This window comes from Coffea arabica, chromosome 6e (genome assembly GCF_036785885.1).
Source record: "Coffea arabica cultivar ET-39 chromosome 6e, Coffea Arabica ET-39 HiFi, whole genome shotgun sequence".
In the NCBI taxonomy this organism is placed as follows: Eukaryota; Viridiplantae; Streptophyta; class Magnoliopsida; order Gentianales; family Rubiaceae; genus Coffea; species Coffea arabica.
Window position 1 is genome coordinate 6,881,849 of NC_092321.1, and position 22,198 is coordinate 6,904,046.

At 37.3% G+C, this 22,198-nt stretch overlaps 3 protein-coding genes and 1 pseudogene across 3 annotated transcripts; 3 read left to right on the forward strand and 1 right to left on the reverse strand.

The window, feature by feature from the left end:
• The first annotated feature begins 46 nt into the window (after positions 1–46).
• LOC113695765 (2-alkenal reductase (NADP(+)-dependent)) lies at positions 47–2,475 on the forward strand. Its single transcript, XM_027214912.2, is given in 9 exon segments — positions 47–613; positions 615–708; positions 710–826; positions 937–1,117; positions 1,227–1,393; positions 1,506–1,576; positions 1,740–1,828; positions 1,831–1,871; positions 1,874–2,475. Coding segments are annotated over 9 exon segments (1,029 nt in total). The 5' UTR covers positions 47–593; the 3' UTR covers positions 2,123–2,475.
• LOC113695369 (pentatricopeptide repeat-containing protein At5g48910-like) lies at positions 2,139–4,329 on the forward strand. The gene has a single exon (XM_027214448.2). It carries the CDS (start codon positions 2,640–2,642, stop codon positions 4,233–4,235), a length of 1,596 nt encoding a protein of 531 aa, XP_027070249.1. The 5' UTR covers positions 2,139–2,639; the 3' UTR covers positions 4,236–4,329.
• Positions 4,330–4,569: 240 nt separating this feature from the next.
• On the reverse strand, positions 4,570–8,716 carry LOC113695372 (beta-glucuronosyltransferase GlcAT14B-like; annotated as a pseudogene).
• Positions 8,717–16,688: 7,972 nt separating this feature from the next.
• On the forward strand, positions 16,689–18,309 carry LOC113697549 (probable sugar phosphate/phosphate translocator At5g25400). Its single transcript, XM_027217217.2, has one exon. It carries the CDS (start codon positions 16,947–16,949, stop codon positions 17,997–17,999), a length of 1,053 nt encoding a protein of 350 aa, XP_027073018.1. The 5' UTR covers positions 16,689–16,946; the 3' UTR covers positions 18,000–18,309.
• The last annotated feature ends 3,889 nt before the right edge of the window (positions 18,310–22,198 follow it).

Sequence of the window (22,198 nt, forward strand, 5' to 3'; positions counted from 1 at the left end):
TTTTGTTCCGTATGTACTTGCACAAAATGAAAAACAGCTCAAGCACGCCGGCCCAAAAATTAAGAATGTAAACAATTAATCAAGCTCATAATTTTATTTGTTTTTACGGAGCTTGGGTAGTAATTACTCAAGCTTGGCTTAAATAAAGTTACTCATCCTGTTAATTTAATTACAAATTTACAAATAGAATGTAATATAGCATACCATTTGCTTTTTCAGGTCCTTTTTAGAGGCGATAATATAATTATCATTTTGCTAGAGTATCATATGCTGAGAATTTGGGACTGCAATCCACCTTTTCAGAAGATTTCAATGTAAATTATGTAATGATCCACTTAATTCTTGGGCGAATGGAGGGAACCTGAGAAAGACAGGTAAGGAAGAAGAAAAACACAAACAAGGACCAAATTTTGTGCTGAGCTGAGTCCTCTTCCGACCCCCGCCGCAGAAGACGGTCGCGCCCATCATACGAACAAAGAGATTCCAAGTAAATACACCTGCTAAAAGGTTGGAGATTCCAAGTAAATACACATTCCAAGTATTATTCTTCTTCACTAGCTTAAATTGTGAAGTTTCTAGGCCCATAATTTTCAATGGAAGTAACAAATAGGTACAGTCATTAAACATAACATTGATGGAGAACCACAAGAGTCTGATTTTGAGCTCAAGTCTGAAGCTTTTTCTTTATCAACGAAGCCAGGAAAAAACGGATGTTATCGTGAAAAATCTTTAATTATCAATTGATCCGTACCAATTCAACCTCATGAAGAACCAATCTCCCTCTGAGCGAGCCATAAATTTTGCGGGCGATGTTATCCCTGGCAAGGTAAGTTGCATTCTTAGTTGTATTGATTAATGGCATCTCCGTGAAGATATGATTGCATTTTCATCTAATAGCAGTACTAATTCTCGTAGAATTTGTTTTTGAGTCCATAGTGCATTGATGGTTATGGTGTTGGGAGAGTTGTTCTTTCTGGGAACCCTGACCATGAGAAGGATGACTTGGTTTCTGGGTTCCTGTGCTGGGGAGAGTACAGCATAATAGAAGAGGGTGGTGCCATGTTAAGGAAGGTGGATACAATGGGATTTCCGATTTCTTACAATGTAGGAATTCTAGGTACATTGTCAGCGTTTCTTCATTCTAGAGGACAGAACTTGTAGTATCAGGCTAAAACCAGGATTCATGAAAACTTTTGAGCATTTGTTAATCCATGTTTGTAAATCAGGATTCGGTGGCCTTACTGCTTATGCTGGATTTTTCGAGTTGTGTAAGCCAAAGAAAGGGGAAAAGGTATTTGTCTCTGCTGCTTCAGGATCGATAGGAAATTTAGTGGGACGGTATGCGAAGCTCATCGGTTGCTATGTTGTAGGCAGTGCTGGAAGCTCAGAAAAGGTCTAGCATCTCTTCTTGCCCTCTTCTGCTCTATTGTTGGTAATATCCCTATTCGTTTCTGTACTATTCTTTATGGATATAACGCATGCCTGTTACCTTGAGTGGATAGCAGGTAGATTTGCTCAAGAATAAGCTTGGTTTTGACGAGGCTTTCAACTACAACGAAAAAACTGATCTTAAGAGGTAATTCATCTCCATTTCTGAATGTGAGAAGTTTTGAGTGCTTTCAGAATTTTACCAAAATCTCACCTGATATTTTGTAAATTGGAGTCGGGATTTTCCAAACAAAGATTTTAAATTATGATACTTGCGAATCCGTCTCAATTTTATTACAGTATTACTGCAGGTACTTTCCAGATGGGATTGACATTTATTTTGATAACGTGGGAGCAGGGATGCTAGAAGCAGCAGTGGATAACATGAATGCCTTTGGTAGATCGCTGCGTGTGGTGTTATAGCTGAATATACGGATAAACGATTCGACTTGTTGCTCTGAACATGGTAGATGTTGTGTACAAAAGGATTAAGACTCAAGGATTTTTAGTTGGTGATCACCTCAATATCTATCAGGATTTCCTTTCAGCCACACTCGAGTCCCTCCAAACTGGGAAAATGCATGTTCTTGAAGACATTTCACATGGTGTGGAAAGCATACCATCTGCATTTGCAGGACTTTTTCGTGGCGATAATGTTGGGAAAAGAATGGTTCAATTTTCAGATGCTCTGTAATCATTTCACTAGAGCATCTGTTAGACAGTATGAATCATCATCATCGTCACATTCTTATTGAGCACCCTCATCGGGACAGGAACAGAGCGGCATTTTAACAGTAGAATTGAAACCCTCATCGGACAGTGCAAGGTTGTCCCACTCCCAGTGGTAGCCCCTGTTGCATATTTCCATGAAGTCCTAAGCATCATAGTAAATTGCTAGCAGTCGAAGGGGCATAATTATAAACAGTCCAGATTTTCATAGTCGTCTTCTTAGATTTAATGGCCAGCAGAAAATGCAGTTACAGTTCAGTTTTACTGTCCCTAACAACTACAAAGACCCAGTGACCATCGGAGGTGACTTGAACAAAATGCTGAAAAGGTTTTGAGCTCTCTCCAGAGAGTAAGCCGAATTGGAGTCAGATGGATTACCAATTTTAGATCTTCCCTAATTCCATTCCTCTCGACTTGCTTAACTCAAAAAGTGCGGGGGACCCAAATGAAGTTACCCGCCAATCCTTCTTCTTCAACTTCCGATGATTCATAATTCAGTTAGTAAGACTACCCACACAAACGCCATTCTAGGATTTCTTACTGAAAAATGCAAATCTGTCAACCAGCTCAAACAAGTCCATGCCCACTTCCTCAAACTCTACCTCGCCGAGAACCCATCAAGCATTGCCCCGCTTCTCTCCTTCGCCGCCACCTCCAAGAATCCCGCTTTCTTTTCCTACGCTCGCACTATTTTCCAAAATCTTCAGTACAAGACCACCTTCTTGTACAATACCATGATCAGAGGATATGTTCAATCACATCTGGCGAAACCCGCCATTTCGTGCTATAAAAGCATGCTAAAAGACGGGCTTATTCCGAACAATTACACGTTCACGCCTTTATTTAAGGCGTGTTCCTTGGTTTCGCAGGAGTTTAATCTTGCGGGTTTATTGGTACATTGCCATGTGCTGAAATTATGTCTTGTTTATGACCCATTTATAAGTAGCTCGTTGATTGAATTTTATTCGTCGAGTCTTGAGATGGATAAAGCGCGGATGCTGTTCGATGAAATTCCCCGGAGGGATGTGGTTCTGTGGACTACGATGATTGATGGGTATGGAAAAGTGGGTCAGGTGGAAGAAGCAAGGGCTCTGTTTGAAGAAATGTCCGAGAGAAATGTGATTTCCTGGAGCGCACTAATGGCAGGGTATTCACGGTCCGGTGATTTTAAGGAAGTGCTTGATTTATACGGGCGTATGGAGGAAGCTGCTGTGAAGCCTAATGAGTCGGTGCTCGTGACTGTCCTTACTGCTTGTGCTCAACTTGGTGCTTTATCACAAGGCTTGTGGGTACACTCATATGCCAGAAGCTGTGGATACGAGGATAACCAAATATTAGCTACTGCTTTGGTTGATATGTACTCAAAATGCGGTTTGGTGGAACTGGCTTCTTCTGTATTTTACGGAATTGTCAACAAAGACAGTGGAGCATGGAATGCTATAATTTCTGGTTTTGCAATGAATGGTTACGCTACTAGATCACTTGAATTATTTGATCAAATGGTGCTCGGTGGGACTCAACCTTCTGAGGCCACGTTTGTTGCTGTCATCAGTGCTTGTACACATGCAAGTATGGTTGACAAAGGCCTCTGGTTATTTGAACAAATGAGTAGTGTTTATAAGGTTGAACCAAGGCTTGAGCATTATGCATGTGTGGTTGACCTTTTGGCTAGAGCCGGTAGGTTGGAAGAGGCTGAGGAATTCATTGAAGACAAAATTGGAGGAATTAGCCAAGGTGATGCTAATATCTGGGGTGCTTTACTTGGTGCTTGTAGAATTTATGGCAATACAGCAATGGGGGATAGAATATGGAGAAAACTAGCTAACATGGGAGTAACAGATTATGGGACTCACGTCCTTTCATATAACATTTACAGGCAAGCCGGCAGTGACATGGAAGCAAGAAGAGTTTGGAGACTGATGGAGGACACAGGAATGAAGAAGAAGCCAGGTTGTAGTGCTATAGAGGTCAATGGTTTGCTTGAAGAGTTCCGTGCTGGTGCCTTCGTGCATCCCAAAGCACCAGAAGTGTGCCAGACGCTTGATTCTTTGTTCAATGTAATGCATCTTGCTAACTGAATTATATACAGGTTTGACATTTTAAGACCATGTATAGTAAGAATGAAGCAATATTGGAGGAAAATTTCAATGATACATTTAACTTATTGTTGTTTTTCGTTCTCTTTATTATTATCTGTAGATGGGATTATAAATCCAAAGAGAATGCTCATCCGTTGAGTCAAATCTCGATTTTAGACGAGTACGTTTAAGAGTGAGTGGATTTTTTTTTTCCCCAAAAAAATAGAGGGAGATGCCGGTCCATGACTAAGCATCCTCTTAGCATTTGTTTTTCTAATCATTCTGGCCCATGGTATTAAGTTCCCAGTTGAGAAGGCACCACATTGAACCTTCATTTGGTGGTAACCCTTAATGGAAGTGTCATAGTACCTATAGGGGCTTTTATTGCCTATTCAAGATACAAATTTTATGTCTATTCAAGATTTGCTTTTGGTATTAAACGAAGTTCTTCATTCAACATGACAGAACTAAAGGGTGAGGTGGACGCCTGGTTAAAGAACTCTTTTAACTTTTGGGGACCCAGTCGCCAATCGGAACCAATCTGCAGAACATTTTCAAAGCGTTCAGGCACTTTATGAACTATCAAGAATAAGAATCTTTCAGTAGACCAGACCTTGCACCAGCCATCCATGCTCTCCGAACAGTATCTTCACACATTCTGTGTTCTTCTCCACCCGTTCAGGAAGTCTCTGAGTAAGTCCAAAGCTCTGGCGTCCTAGTGGACTCAGGATCATGAGTTATTCCATCCGTAAGAACATTACAGTACTCCCATTTGTTAACCAATCAAGACAAAGAAGCAGCTGTTTATATCTTTGACCTACAAATTAATATGTTGAAAGATAAGGGAAGGATGCTTACCATCCCAAACTGTATGACTCTCTACCTATGTCAATTCCTATAACCTTCTGAGCAGTCTCAAAAGCTGTACCCCATTATTTGAAGAACAAGGAAATTTTATCAGCCGTTGAATTACTTCAATGGCGATGCACTCTCCAAAGATTTGCTTGGTTCTGGGGCTAGATGCAATGCTTCACATCAAAATCTTTATCAGCTAACAAACTGTTTATCAGATTTTTGAATCTTTCTGCACCAGGCCCAGGCCTAAGGGTAGTTATATTTCTAATAATATACCGAAGATCAGTTCTATTTGTCCCACCATCAAACCAACTGCCTGGGACGAAGCCATCTGCTTTACGGCCCAAAAGCTCAGAATCAATCCTTCCAAGAACAGCTACATCTCTGCCAAATTTTCGGGCAAAAGGAGCATTGCTGTCTACCATTCTCTGGTAATCATTGTCTGTGAGGAAATGAGGGTGCTGCTTTGGAGGGTTGTCCCAGGATATGAAATGGAGGTCATGATTCACTGTGGTATTTCGAAACTCTTTTGCATTACAGATCACTGTGTGAAAATATCCCTCTGGTGAAGAAAGAAAGTTGGCATAGTACATTAAGACTATCCGAGGTAGGTTATCCCAACCCCAAATGCAGTACTCAATGAAAGGGCGAGACAGCATCATCCAAGCAGAACCTGATTGCAAAAACCATGTTAAAAGCCAGGAAGGTTATCAATATTGGCATATTAAAAGTATATATAGAAAATCGAATAATCATCAGGTTATGAATAACGACAAAACTTGCTCCTGTACCCCAGATGGGAGCTACCATTTAGGGTATCAAAAACGTCAGAAATGCCTGTACAATTTCAAACTTCCACTTGCTGGAGAGTACCAAAAACAATCTAGCTCTTTATGACTAGCTATTTCCTAAATTATCTGTCAAAGAAATTAATTGCACATTAGGTCAAATTATTGGAGATTACCCAAAACCGAGAAAATAAAACACCCATAATATGTTAGATTCCTCAAAAAAAGCAGTTCTTAAAGATGCTAATGGTAACTGCGGTAATGTTCTAAAATTGTATGCTCAAATTAATGCTCCACTGGAAATAAAACGTTACTAATGCATGAACAGCTAGGAAACTACACACATTCTGGCAGTGATAATGTCATGAAAAAAAAAGAAAAGAAAAGATGTACAAGGAACATATTAAATTTGACTGATCTTCCCAACTAAGCATTCAGGTAAAGAAATTTATATTACTCAAAACTCAGATTGACATCTAAATCTATCTGAGCAACTGACTTTAACTATATCATCGACAAACAAATATTCCTGCTTCATGGATATGCATTCTGTTTGACCATTACTCAACACTGGGTTTGATAGAGAAGCTTGTAGGTAGCGCAACATTGTCACTTCTACCAAGATTTCCATGCCTTGCCAACTATTTGGACAACCAACACTTGCACATTCGGTCATCTCCTTGTGTGATAATCACCTTTACCTTTCAAGATTCAGAAAACATATGGCAGTTTCTTTTTTTCAAGGACCTCATAAGAGAAATGAAACAGGATGGAAAGGGTGCAACAACCGGAGCATCCCCGCCGAAATCAGAATGAATGATTAACTTAGTCAGAAAATCAGAGAGTCATCAAAACGTAGACTTGTTTGAACTCAAGTGATCTTTGGACCAAGTGAATCCTTTTTTCAGAAGAAATCATTTACATTTACTTCAAGCAGGATGTTATTAATGTTCGAATGTTGTTAATGTTTACATCCGTTACTTGGTGTGAGCTCAAAATCACAGGGAAGAACAACAATAACATATGCAAAAATATTATGAAGATGTTTACCAGTAAAGAGTTTGAATGCTGTAGGCACGCTCCTTTTCTGTGTGACCCAAAAGACATCTGATTTTTTCAGGCTATAGAGTCCCGGATCAATTATAACAGGCTTCGCCCTTTGATACCTAGAAGATCAAAAGCTGCAGTATTTGAAGGGGAAAAATATAGCCTAACATGCTACACTATGAATAGCTTTTATCTGAAATATGTAAAACTATTAAGCTCTTCTTGTACAGATCAAGAGAGAATGTGAATACTTACTCCTTCCAACCAATGTCGCTTGTGTGCTCAATAAAATTAAGTTCTCTAGGAACAGTAGATAAAGTGTGAAGGATATCTGTTCGCATAGGTGATGGCAAAAACACAAAGCAAACTGCGTCAGCATGCATTCCATACTTTCATTTGTAGTTAATTCTAAGAATGAGAATAAATAACGGCTTAAATTCAGTTTAGACATTTCAGTTGTAACAGCATCCTATTAGCAAAAACTGAATCTTGTTATGCACTAAAAATTAACCACCTTAAGCAGCATGGACTAATGTTACAGATATAGAACAAAGGAGAATAAAATTAAAAATTCGTGACAACGAGGTAATAGTTTAGAATGCATTGAAACACCAAGCAGAACATCAAGAGACAGTAAAGAAAATGAAGTTCCAACTGCAGGGTAAACATTCACACATCCATTTGAAGAAATAGAGCAACTACTAATTGCATCCACTGCTTCAACCTTGAAAATAAATAAATAAATAAGAAACCCCAGGAGACTGATATGATCCGAAAAAGAACCTATGATCATGAGACAGAAATAGCATGTCCTATCAAGTATCAACTGGTTACTCAAGAATTAAGCCAGAGCACATACCGCAGAAACAAGTGCCAACCCACAATTTATTGGGGAAAAGAATTCACAGGTTAGTAAAAGCAATGCTCGTATATAATAGCAACGAGTATTTCATACCATCTTGGGTGAGCAGAGGATAATCTGAAGCACTCAAATTGATAAACCAGTCCCAATCTCCGCCTTCTTTCAACAAAATAGCAGCAGCATGAAGGGTATTAGCAACCATAGTAGGCCCTCTATAAGTCACTAAATTGGATCTCACAATGACCCTCACATTCCCAGCTTCCTCAAATAAAGATTCATTCTTTACAAAATTCACCAGCTCCAGTCTCTCCTCAACGGAAGCCTCGAGGTCCAAATGCACCGCATACTGATTCAACGGGTGATAAAGGGCCATGAGCGTCCTCTTCAAGCTCTCACCATCACCGCTAGAACCAGAGATCAAATAAGCCAGTCTTGGAATTCTTGGAAAGGGCTGAGTCGGAGCTACATGCAACTTTGATTCGACAAAGACTGGAACTTCATCTTTGATGTTCTTGGATCTTTGCTCAAAAGGGTTGGCACTAAAAACAGAAACAATGGTAAGACAACATGAGAGGAAGAGCCCATTTTTTGCTTTTCAATGGTTTATTAGTCTCCATTAAAGGAATGGCTGCTTGTGCTACTTTCCCATTTAGCTGCCTGCAGATGCTGTTCTGTGTGTCAAAGTAAAGTAAAGGGAAGAAGTGGGAAGGTGATCGATGTTGGTTGCGTTAATTGCACCGCTGGTCACGGAATTTATGGATATCGGTGATTTAACTTTCCAACGCGTTTAAGAGTGGATATGATCTGAGAAATTCCTAGTGCCGACTTCTTTACTGCACCGACGACTCTCTTTTTTTTTTTTTCTCTTTTCTGCACTGACGACTGGTGGAAAATGATACTGGTGGCCTCTGAGTTTTGTTGGGACTTGGTGGTGAGACTGCGCGGACTAATGAAAGAATTTCCAGTCTTGTGAGGGGAGTAAAATATTACTAACAAATCTTTGTGGTTGCTTTCCACGCGCGGCCATCCTGCCCATTAAATAGGTGTTATGTTACAGCAGTGTAACTTGAGCAATTAAATTTGTCCACAAAACTATTGAGTGTCTATTCCTTAAGAAGAATTTGTCAAAAAAAAAAAAAAATCAATTAACTAAACCCCAGTCCCGTAAATTTTTTCTAAAAATTTGAGTTTGGTTCTTGTAACACAAATGACTGTTTTATTTAATGTTTAAACCTTTAAGCTGATAATCAAAAAAGTGTTTTTTTTCTTCTTTGCTTTTTTCCTTTTGGGAGGGTTTGGTGGTGGGGGGATTTTTTATGAAAGTTGAAAAACTATTGGTGGTATTGACAATATCTCAATGTTCTTGGTTGTTAGTTGGCGACTTAAAATGAAAAGCGAGACGTAGAGATCTTTAACTTGACTTATCGGCCTTGTAGGTTAAAGTCTGAAACTTAAATTCTTCCTGTTACCAAACAAAACTGTCATTTTTATAATTTAATTAATGTCATTGATGGTGAAATCTCTCTTGTTCATTAAGTAATATTGATGATGATACATTAACTTAATACCTTAAACGAGAGAGTGGATCCAATGTTAGCAACATTTTCTTATAAAGATTTGTGTATTTCGTGACTTTAGAGCACCAAATAAGAAATAAGTCTAATTTTTTTTTTTTACAAAAAAATAAATTTCTCGTGCAAACATATTATAAATTGGGAATTTTTTAAGTATTAAGAATTGATCGAAACCTTCTAATGCATATTGCATATCTGTAATTGGAATCAACTCCATGCAATATCATCCAATTAAAATAGTGACAATGGTCAATTCAATATTTTGACAATTTTCTACTAAATATCTAATTAAAATAATGACAATGGTCTATTCGATATTTTGACAAACTTCTACTAAATTGCTCATTGTCTATATATGGTAACTTCCAATTTAAAGTTTTTTGTTCTATTTATTGCTTGATTAACGAACATTAATCAATTATCGATGTACTCAAAATCACCCAATTCCCACCAAATGCAGATATTTATACGAGTGATGCACGTCACCATATTTGATGAGAGATATTATGAAAATTTAGTAGAGACGCATAATATGGAAATTCATCTCGTCAGAAAGTTACGCACGCTTTTTTTAAATTTTCAAATCTAGAAGCAAATGCTATAAAACATAATTTAGTTCATGTACATAGAACACATGTTAAGAAATTGAGTCGGCATTATTTCTCTATAAATAAACGTAAAATTTTGCTGTGAAAATACTACCACAATTCAGGAGGTAAATGATAATTTTAAAACATCAATAATTAGTCCATCTTGTTTTTTCTGGCGTGTTTATCACATGCTCTTAAGGCACCAACTACTAAAAAACATTTAATTATTTAAATAATTAAAAGAAAAACTCTTACAAAATTTTTGCTTTGGACAAATGACACTTGAGTTTAACCAAGCGATTCACAAGCGCGTGATCAGGAGACTCACCACAGACTTGGATGTTTATTGCTTGATTGACTCGTGCCAATTAAGCCGCGTTCGGAAAATCTAACTGCTCGGTTGCGAATTGGACTAATGGAGGTACAGTTACCTATGAACAATTTTTCTGTTTCGCATTTTGCTGAAATTTGAATTGAAATTAGTTTTCATTTCTGGTTCATATGGTGAATCAATGACTTAGCTTTATACTTTAATACAATAAGAGAAAAATAGCGATTGACCAAAAGTTTCCACAAAAAGTAGACCCAGGAAAGATCGTCTCCAATACAATTGGAATTCTTCCAAGTAAACATTTATTAAAACCAAGGAATATCATAGTGCCCAAAAGACAAGCCAAGGAAGGAGAGCACTTATAAAAGGTGTGAAGAATATTGGTCCCCAGTTGGGTAATAAGCATTTTGTGAGAGACTTTCGTCGATGATGTGGATGGTTGGGAACGTTGAAAATTCCAGGCCAATATGATGATCACATGCCCCGATGGCATCAAATGTTGGTGCATCCGCGGCGTCGATGTATAAAGGTCAATAAAGTTCTTGTTTTCACCAGTCTTTTTTGTTACCCGATTTAGAATTCGAATCCGCAATCAGAGGCGTCAAAATGGATGATTTGGGCGAAATTGAGTTGGTTAAAATGGATAATATATATATATATATATATATTTTTTTTTTTAGGTGTGTCCCGCAGGGAGTGGACCCCGCAGACTATTCACCACCCTCAACAACTTGCTGGCAGCAAGGTTCGAACCAGGGACCTGAAGCGGTTAAAATGGATAATAAATATAAATGAGTCAATCCATTTATATACATTTAATTAGATAAGTATAAATCAAAAAATAAATTAGATAACCCAATTACCCATTTATAACCCATTTATTTTAACTTTTTGTAAACTCATTTAAATTCATTTTTGCAAGTTAAGCTATTAATTCATACCACTATTTGCATTCATCATTTGTTTTAAATATTTACTTATAATGGTCAATAAATCTAATTACCAATTTTTTTTCCATCCGTACTCTATGTCGCAAAATTACATACTATTTAATAATTGAACAATAAGAAGATAAAAATTTGAACTAAATACTATAAAAGTTAACATAAAAACTTAATCCAAACATTTTGAACTCCTAGCATTTTTTTTGTGTGTAAATTTAAAATTTTATTTTGAAAAGGTAGGAAAAGAAGCTAAAACTTGTCATAAATTAGCAATGCTGAAAAATGAGCAAGTTAAAAAACTAAGAAAAAATAAAATGATAAGATAAAACTAACAAATAGTAATAATAATGAAACAAAAATAGTTAACATTATGACAAAATGAAGAATCTAAAAAAAGGTGAGGAAAGATAGGAGAATTGGAAGAAGACAATTCTAAATGGGTTAATTGGATTTGATAAATTACCCAATAATACTCATTTATTAAATGGGTATTATTGGATAATCAATTTACATTCATATGCAAAAATTTAAAATACCCATATCCATTTAGTCATTGGTAGGTATGGGTAAATTTAATTAAAAGGATTTATTTGCCACAAATACTCACAATTAAGTCTTAAAAGGATGAATGGTGAAAAAGAGAGATGAAAAGATTAAAAAAAGAAGTTAAAAAGGAAAAAAGTTCTTGTAACTTTCTCAAGTTTTTTTTCTTTTTCTTTTTCTTTAAAAAGAAAATCATGAAAAGTACACTGGACCAAAATAAAGTTCAATCATTTATCGAAAACAGTGATTGAAGGAGGATGAGCAGAATGAGAGCTGGACAATGACACACCACAAACTCTACAGAATCGCGTGGGCCTATTACGGAAAAACATCATTGGAGACTGGGTAATCAGTTGTTTCAACAGCTTCAAACCACACGTAGCTTAGGTTGGGCTATGGACATCTTTAACTTAAATCAATCCACCCAGCCCTCTTCAGGCTTGTCCGAACTTAGAGTTGATTAATTTTTAGGTTTCCCCCAAAACCAAACAACAAAAGTTTCTATTTGTTATTCTCTGAAGTTTTTATAAAAAATATATATATAGTGGCGTGTGATATATGTAAAATAAAAAAAATAATTAAAAATGTATTTATGAAAGTATAAAAAAAAAAATTTAAGAAAAAGCTATTCAAACAAGGCATGGTCATGGTGGACCGTCACTCTGATCACGCATTGCTGAAGTCCAGCAAATTTAGAAATGAGTTCGAGAGGAAAGTAGCGTTTGAGCCTGCTTGTTTTGTGGTTTAAGTTGTGGGACAGAAAATAGTAAAATAAGTAGATCCGTAACATAATGGCCAAGTTCATGGACATGTCTGCAGTCTCAACTCTCAACTTATGAACATGACAATTAACATTTTCAGTATCTTATTATCTAATAAATAAATAAACAATTATATTCTTTTTTTTTAATTCCATTTCGTAAATGAAGAAAAAAAACAAAAAGAAAGAATCTCCGATTGTTTGGTGCCGTTTTGCAAAAGTTACCTACAAGCTCGTACTCTCCTTTTTTTTTTTTTTTTTACGTTTTTTGATTGGGAACATGATAAAATCATATAGCTCGATTGAAGTTACAAAACCTATTGACTTAGGCGCTTGATTAAAGTCCGGGACTAATCTAAAAATCATTATATGGTTCAAACACTAACGAACTTTAACCAATTCTCAGCCCAAGTTTCACAAGTTTTGAATAGCGTTGTTAGATTCGGAGGGGGGGGGTTGGAATTGATATTCTTTCCGAATTGATTAACAACACAAATTTTGCCTTAGTCAAAAACATCATAAATCAGTCAAATCAGTGATCCGGTTCAATTGCTTGATCCGATTCTTAAACTTTTCTTCCTTATTTTCTTCGGACATAATTTGAATTATCTAAATTGTAAAATTTTCATTTGTTAATAGGAATAAAAAAATGCCACCCATTTAATACGAAAACTAAAATCACATGCTTCTCTAAATTATTTCTAAATAAAATCAAGAATTTTCATCCCTATCATATTGTCAATTTATCATCGGCAATCCCAACTTGCATTATAAAGCTATATTCCCAATAAAAAAGATCTCGAATTGGGCATAATTTATTTTAATTCAGTTTCTCAAATAGTTTTGGAGAATGAACATTTTTTAGACATCAATTCACATTTTTATATATAATTTTTAGGTGTATGTTTGACTGTAACCCTAGTATTTTGGAACATTTTATACAGTTGGTCGAATACAATTAAGAACTCAATTTCAATATTTCTAAAACTTATGAAAAATATGTAATAGTTATAATATCATACCGATATCAGCAAATTTTTTTATAATGGTCTGACCGATCAAACTAGTTGACATTTAATCCAATAATTTTACTCGAGTCGCTATCCAGTCTGGATTTATCAACGTTGGTTTTGAATGCCAAGAACTTCGTGACGTTTTTCCACAGATACTCAAAACGAGCACACATAATCTCTCGGCAATCTTTCTTACGAGCTACGGAGAAACAACGAAGTGAAATTGGTTTTGCTCAAGCCGCATTGAATGAATTCTGAATAGAAGCAATTACGATGCTTAGTACTGCAAAGATTAGTGCTTTACATTTTATTAATCCACTATATATAATACACTAATGCATCTGGGAATCATAAAAAGCTTTCCAGGCATCGCCCGCCATGACATTGATTGAACGGGAAATTTCGAGTACTCCATCAAATTCGACAAGAACAATTTAATCGACCAATCCCATGATTTGTGCGTGCAATTTCCATCTGACACACAGGTAACATCGGAGCTTGGGTAAGGAATCGTGGAGTGTTCTACGGGAAACCAATGACCACGCAGCCAATGTCAATAAAATGTTTCAGGCCCTGCTTCTCGTTCCTTCTGTCAATCAAACGTAATAGATACTACCACTAACTTTCCTCCCAAAAAAAAACAAAAAAGAAAAGATACTCCTACTAACTAGATGTACACGTTGAGGTAAAGATCGAAAAACTACAAACAGGCAAGAACGTATTACCAAACATTTAAACGTCTTCTCAAAAAGAAAAAAAAAGTACATTTAATGGTCAATGCCTCAAGTCACTGGTCGGTCGGATTGGGCATGTGAAAACCATCGTAAACACTAAACAAACCACCAAATTCCGATCCTCCACACGTTAAACCTTCAACAACCAGTGACAAGTGTCCCGTTATTTCCAATATTCCCATCTCCATGTCTCCAACCTCCCTTTCAAGCAATTTTCTACTGTTCTTTTCAAGTCATTCAATTTAGAAATGTAACGACTTATTTTTGGTCGTGTATAACAGGTTAAATAGGAGTATTCTTCTTTGGCTGTGCATAACAAATTAAATATTTCCAACCAGTGAAATTCTTCTATCCATTAATCATTAAGAGTTTTTTTTTTTTTTTGAAGCAATTAATCATTGAGAGTTGATGCAAGCTCTTAAAAAGTTTCTAGAAAAAGCAGGTGCTGTACTAAGGCACCATGTTAGTCCTCGGTCCTTTTTTTTTTTTTTCTTTCGAAGCCCAAAGAGCTTACGTCAATTTTACAAACATAAACCCCGAGAAAACCCCAAAAGCCGGTATCCTTTGAGATTCCACAGGAGACTTATAACTACCAATCCAAACACTCCCAACCCCGATGTGGAATACATCAAAGGGGACGACACCCCAAACCTCCACTACGGGGGAGCCTGCTGCTAAGCCCACGAGAACCCAACTCCTCACTCCTCCATTTATTATTATCCCACCCATGGCATATGGGGAAGGATATCCCATTTTTTCCACTTGAAATTAATGAAAGGGTGCAATTTTACTTTCATGAAACCATTATCAATCAATCGAGTTCGGGTTATGGGTGAAGTGGAGATGGCTTGTCATGACAATCAATTCAATAATAATAATGTTAGCTATGAAAAATTGCAAGATTTTGGTAAAGAAACACACTACTAGTAGTCGTATTTCACCTACCTTCTTGGACTCTTTCATTTTATTTTATTGATCCAGGGATTTGGGGATTGACAGGGAAGGTGCTGGCGTGAAAGATGCGGACTGACATCTTTGTTCAACGATTTTGGCTATCCTTTTTGACTACTTACAATTTTTTTTTTAGATAGAAAAGAAGGAGATTTGGGGAAAGAAAGAAGCAGGACTAACACGCGACGGGAATTCAATTACAGTTTGAATATCTGGGCCCAGCGTGAAGACGAAAAATACTTCCACCTGGTAATTATTTATGGGTGCCATTGGATTGGACTAACTTTCTTTCTTTCTTTTTTTTAAATAAAAAAATAAAAGGTATACCTTGACTGCTGCCTTCATGATTTTTCTTTGTAATTAGACCACTAATCAGCAAGCAGTCTTTCATGTTATTATTGTTTTGAAGGCACATACCGGTTTTTCCACTTTGCTATTCTAGTAGCCAATTAATTATCATTGTTGCATTCTACCACTAATTAAATATCCAAAAGATAACTAGAGAATGCTAACAAGTGGGCAACGGGCAAGTGCTCTAGGTTCCTGTTGTTTGATATCTACTACTTATTAAGCTCTGCTTGGACTGCTAGTCTTTGGAGAATTTTTTTTTGTTAAAATTCATTTTACCCATTTTCTCAATCGTTTTTTTTACTTCACATACATTATATTTTCAAACGTGTTATAATAATCCTTTGAGTAAATCTTATATACACTGATAGTGTATGCACTTTCACCGTTGAATCCATGACATATATGTAAAAGTTGGAGTTCAAATTCAAATTTTGCATAGTTATCATTCATCCATTCAGTACTTGACGGTGTATACATTGTCAGTGCAGGAAAGATTAATCCTAATCTCTTTTTTTTTTTCAAAAATTTTCAAGAAATACTGCACTCTAAACAATATCTTTAACTTTTTGGTGTTTCACATTTTTGTTCTTTTTGTGTTGGAGAACAAAAATATTGGGTGTCTCATTTCATTGAGCGCTTCCAAAGGGATTGCTACCCTTGAAGTTCATAGCAAGTAGTAATAAAATAACATGCCAAAAATAGAAACAATCCCATAAATCCAATGTAGACAATTAATTATTAGGTTGTATCGTATGCATACGGAGGTTAGGAACCCCAGAAGAAATCATTAAGGTGAGCCAAAAAGCTCAGTAGTGCTTTTGTGGGTGCGTGCATAACTCAGCTCATCCTAAAAAGGAAAGCAATAAACCCGAATCAAATAATATCCTCATAGGAAAAGAAAAATTTTAATCAAATTCAATTAGATTCATGCACAATAAGATTTACTTGCCACAATAAGATTTAATTCAATTTTGTGAAGAAGATGTCTAAATACTACCGGATCATCCAAGCTCCACTTTTAATAATGCTCGGATGTATTTTCCAAGTTGTATTGTACATCGCATCCAATTCCCAACCAAATTAGTATAAACAAACTAAGTCAAACACTTCCCCAACACAAAATCCCACATTCACACAACTTCTTTAAGTCCCTCCCGTACTCATTCTCACTTTCCATATATTTTCCAACACCTGGCCCTCTTCCCCCCAAGCCCAACTCCTTCACCGTAACGCCTCCGCACCTCCTTTCTCATCTGCAAAAAATCCCACCTCAAAGTTCTCGAAAAAGGGTCACCAAAATTCCCAAGCATAAGGAAAATCTCCATAGCTTTCATCTGAGATTTTCTTTCACACAATAAAACTGCAACAATGGGGAAAGGAGGGGTTAGCGAAGGCGTTCTGAAGAAGATCATCTTGTCCTACACCTATGTGGCGATCTGGATCTTCTTATCCTTCACTGTTATCGTCTACAATAAGTACATCTTGGATCGCAAGATGTACAATTGGCCCTACCCGATTTCCCTGACCATGATCCACATGGCCTTTTGCTCCTCCTTAGCGTACCTTCTCGTCCGGGTCTTCAAGTTGGTTGAACCCGTTTCCATGTCTTGGGATCTCTATGTCAAATCTGTTGTCCCCATTGGTCTTCTTTATGCGGTATCTCTATGGCTTTCTAATTCTGCTTATATTTATTTGTCTGTTTCTTTCATCCAAATGCTCAAGGCCTTGATGCCCGTTGCTGTTTATTCAATTGGGATCCTTTTTAAGAAAGAGCAATTTAAGACTAATGTCATGGCTAATATGGTTTCCATCTCTGTTGGGGTTGCCATTGCTGCTTATGGGGAGGCCAAGTTCGATACCTGGGGGGTTATTTTGCAGCTTGGTGCTGTGGCTTTTGAGGCAACTAGGCTTGTTATGATTCAGATTTTGTTGAATTCAAAGGGGATCACCTTGAATCCAATTACTTCCCTGTACTATGTTGCGCCATGCTGTTTGGTTTTCTTGACTGTTCCTTGGTTGGTCGTGGAATATCCCGTGTTGAAGGAGACTTCAAGTTTCCATCTTGATTTTTTCGTATTTGGGACCAATTCTTTCTGTGCTTTTGCTCTGAATCTCGCGGTGTTTTTGCTCGTTGGAAAGACATCTGCTTTGACAATGAATGTGGCTGGTGTTGTTAAGGATTGGTTGTTGATCGCATTTTCATGGTCCGTGATTAAGGATGCAGTTACCTTGGTGAACTTGATTGGCTATGCTCTGGCTTTCTTGGGAGTCTGTTATTACAATCATGCTAAATTTGTGGCAATGAAGGCTAAGGAGGCTGAGGAAGCACAGAGGAAAGCTGCCCAAGCTGATGAAGAGGCTGGCAGGTTGCTTGAGGAAAGAGAGGAGTCTGGTGCTAAGAAGTCCGAGTCACAGGATTAATCTGTTGATCCCTGATTTGATCATGGTTATTTTGATAGGAGGGATATTAGCAAAGAATTGAAAGGAGAGGACTGGTTAGATTGTTCTCTTGGTATGCCATGTTAGGAGTTTCTTTTCACAATGTCCCTTTTTAGATTCCTAATTTATTGTTCGTTAATCTTGGGTATTAGCACGTCATGTTTTTGGTGATATGAGATTGATGTTCATTCTCAAATTGCCAAATCATGAACGTGGCTTGAGAATGACTTGAGGCGCTTTATTAGCTTTCTTTTGACATAATATTAATATATGAGAACTCTTTTTTTGCCAATGATCTGGATGGTTATTGGGTTTGTTGGATTAAGATTTCTTTTGTTGGCAATATTTTTTTTTTTTTTGGGTATAGAACATGCATTGATGCTCCACATTTCAACGGTTATCTAGGATTGATATCATGTGCAAGTTGTAGTTTGTGCCTGTGGATTTACCATATCTGTTCTTTTGGTGACTAGAATCTTATTAACCAAGTCAGAGTTTGGAATGCTTGAGTTACCTTATTATCCAGTTAGAGATGATACTGCTTCTAGTTGTGATGGTAAGAGCATATTTTGGCATCTTACTAGTTATATGGTAGACTCTTCGTTGCATTATTTGTTTTCCTAGATCTGTTATACTTGTTTCGCAGTTTTGGCTTCAGTTATTGTGCATGCATCGCCAGTCTCTGCTTTCTCAGAAACATTCACAATTGACTTGTACTGCATATTTTATTTATCTTTTTCCTTTTCTTGCTGGAAGTATGTTATGTATCCAGATGTCATTTCAGTTTCAGGTTTTGTGAGTTGTTTTTCTTCCCTGAGGAACTGTTTTAGAAAGTTAATTTGTTTTTTTGCCTTTATACCTTAGGCTATTAGTCATTAAAACATGAACTTGTAAGCATATTCTTCATTATTAATAAACTATTTCGTCTTCTTTAATTGTGATGAAAACACTTTTGATATAATTGTGCACCCTAAAGATTTGTTTTCCTGGACATTGACTCACTTAGGGAAAAAAAAAGCTTACAATCATGACAAGAGGAGATGACACAGAGATTTGTTTGACCATTACTTGGAAATACAGTTGTGCTCCTTATAAATGAGAAGAATTTGTTCACATTCATTTATTGATTATGCAGCGATCATCAATGTGTTTCTTCATATACAGACCAGTTATATGTCAACTTATCACATGGGGAATGTAGATTTATTTCTTTGCTTTTCGTCTGCCCCTATGGATCCCTTGAAGAATTACTGTTGAGGATTTGGATTGTGGTTTTAAAACCAATCATACCATGAGATCATGTTGTAATGTTTTAAAGGTAGCTGCAGAAATTCTGAAGGGCACTTGGATTTTCGTGAACTCTGTTTGGGCTTATGCAATTAGTATTACCTGATGATGTTGGTCAAACAAACCTTTAAAGTCAAGTTGCTCAAGTTTAATTCAGTGCTTGCTTCCATAAATATTCTCGTGGCCATCTGAGTTTTATTTTCCACTTCATTTTCGATTAAAAGGCAGTCTTTCAGACAGAAATATATCCCCAGACCAGGTCATTGAGCTGATTTACTTCAGCTTGTAGTTTTTGGCTTCTTTTACTCCTTTGTCATAGCTTGTCTGATATAACTTTTTTTTGTTTTTTAAATGTAAACTTAGCAGGAGAGGGCTGGGATTTAAGAAGCAGGGAGGGGGAAGGGGGATTACAACCCAGGACCTATATGTTTACTTTTCTTGCATCAAGTCATGTTATCCTTTGCTTTATTCTTTTGTCCAAATTTTTCTGCAAATCACCTGAGCCCTCCTTGCTAGAAGATGGGTGCTCCACTCTGCTCTGAAATTTCAGCAAATTCAAGCAGGGAATTTTCTACTTGCAGCCTATTTGACCCTTAAGACTCTGGCTAATTCGTAAAATAGACAGCATACAATTTGGCTATTTACAGGATGTGTGGCTTATTATGCATAAAAATATATGCTAGGTATCTTGTAAAGTTACCAGTACATTGTCTGGTAGACAATCAACTGAGTTCTGATCACAAGATATAGAGCTAAATCTTAAGATCTATTTCAGATTTTCATGCTGGGGTCTTTGTCTAGCTGCGGACGTCCTCGCGTGCCACTTATAACCTTAGTGAAGGGGGGATTGGCCATTCATCCGTTGCAAAATATATTCAGAAATCAGAGCATAATTTTTTTTTTTTAAATCAGAATATAATTGATCCTTATGATGATTGCAAAGAGCACCTGAGGCTTTAAAGAGTTATCCACTTGCGTTATATTTTTCATGTGCCCTGTTTCCTCTGCAAAAAAGAAACGTCATTCGCCCTAGATTAAGATAGAATAGGTTATACAAATGTTTCGTTGCTGACAAAAAAAAGACTTGATTGTCCATTTGAAGGTGCATTTTCTTGATAATTATGCCATTTACGTGTCACGCGTATCCAAGAAGTGTCTGACTTGAGTTCCTAAATTTTGAAACTTGTCGGTCTAAGTCTTGCTTTAAAGGTTTGGTTAGCTCCGCTGCTTATATGATCAAAAGGAAAGTAGTTTCAAGAGGAGTTTGTTGGGCTTGGCCCTCGGCCTTTATGGGTTTTGTCATTGCCAATTGGTCAGGAAATGGTAGTAATGGGCCAACCCATGAAGTATGTGAAAACATAGAAGCAAAGGAAATGTTTGTGTCAGTTGACATGATCAGTCAACATGTGCTCCGAAATGCTGCCATATAACCCTATCAAGGTCTTTGTGTGGCTGGGGATGGGGTTATATGAACTCTTCTTAGAAGAGAATTGAATGCTTCTTGCAGAGGCTCCGTCCTGGGCCGAGACACGTGGCAGCCCAGGAAGGTCAGAGTTAGGTTCGGACCTCAGGCCCATGGCCACCATCTTGAGGCACACCGCACTAGGGCTCCGAAAGGTTCCAGAGAACAATCCCGCAGAGGGCGGGAAAGATCCCCCTCGACGCGGGATTGAGACTATTTTGGGCAGGTCCCGAAACGTACAGAGGTCGGACTTATCAGCAGGTATAAATGGTAACGCACATCCACTGTACAAGGTACGCTCACTACTGGCAAATTACCCCCGACTGTTTTATTCCTTGTGAATTCCACTCACCGGAAGACTAACTTGACCGTCGGAGTGCCCCCGAGGACAACCTCGGGGCTCCCCTGCTAGTCATCCTATAGATCTCTTCTCGTTTATTTTGCAGGGCTTGGACACGTTCTTATCATCGGTACGCCGAACTCATCACGTCAGCTCGGTCCGGGGAAGGTCAGCGCTTCTTCACTTCTCAAAAAGAAAAGAAAAGAAAAAAAAATTGTGTACCTGACAGCCGACAGGTATCCGTCATCCACAAATTGTGCGAAGATAGGAATTTTGCATTATCAATCAAACGATTGCATGGATCGGTTGAAGGAACGGAACCTTTTTCCTCAGCATCAATCACGCCACTCTGCCAGCATAATAGTGAGTAATAAGATTGCAAGACCCATTTCTAGGCAACGCCTTTATCAATATGCTGTCCCGACCTTTCCTTCCGCTGAACTGCGACGGTATCTTTGGCGTCGTCCACGTCTGGAGCTTTGACCCTCAGGCTCAGGACAGGAGAGATCCCATACCTCGACCTTCAACCTTTTGCGGGACGAGGTGGTCAACGCATCGTACAGGGGCGTAGATGAAAGCTTGACTAGCTGCTGCTATAATTCAAAATATTCCCTTTAAGTTGGGCAAACTGTTGAAAAGTCAAAGCACGCATTGTGATATGACATTGAAGAGTTGAACATCGTCGGCTTAGAACAAAAAAACATGATGTGGTTCGCTAGTACTACTAGGTGGAATCAACAAGTCAGTTCTGTTTTGTTTTTTTACCACCTGCTATTCATAATAATATTCATATATTTTTTAGCAATTTTTTTTGACTTTCATTTATGTATATCTACATCTATACCATATTAAAAGTACCAATGCAATTTGGTGATTCAATCTTTACTTTTTAATGATAACTTTACTACAAAATAATTAATAGTACTTCACTACGAATCCAAATTACATTGCTATTTTAGGTTTATTTTTTTGCGGGTATTTATTTATTCTAAGAAGAGAATTTGGAGTATAGTTAGACCTGAAATGGAATGTTTTTCTCCCCACATTATACACGAGTGAGTGGCGTTGTTTGTATGGATAAGGAATCCTAAG

What these genes read in the sequence shown, in the direction of transcription:
- LOC113697549 (XM_027217217.2), top strand. Translation starts at nt 16,947, where the DNA reads ATGGGGAAAGGAGGGGTTAGCGAAGGCGTTCTGAAGAAGATCATCTTG.
- LOC113695369 (XM_027214448.2), top strand. Translation starts at nt 2,640, where the DNA reads ATGATTCATAATTCAGTTAGTAAGACTACCCACACAAACGCCATTCTA.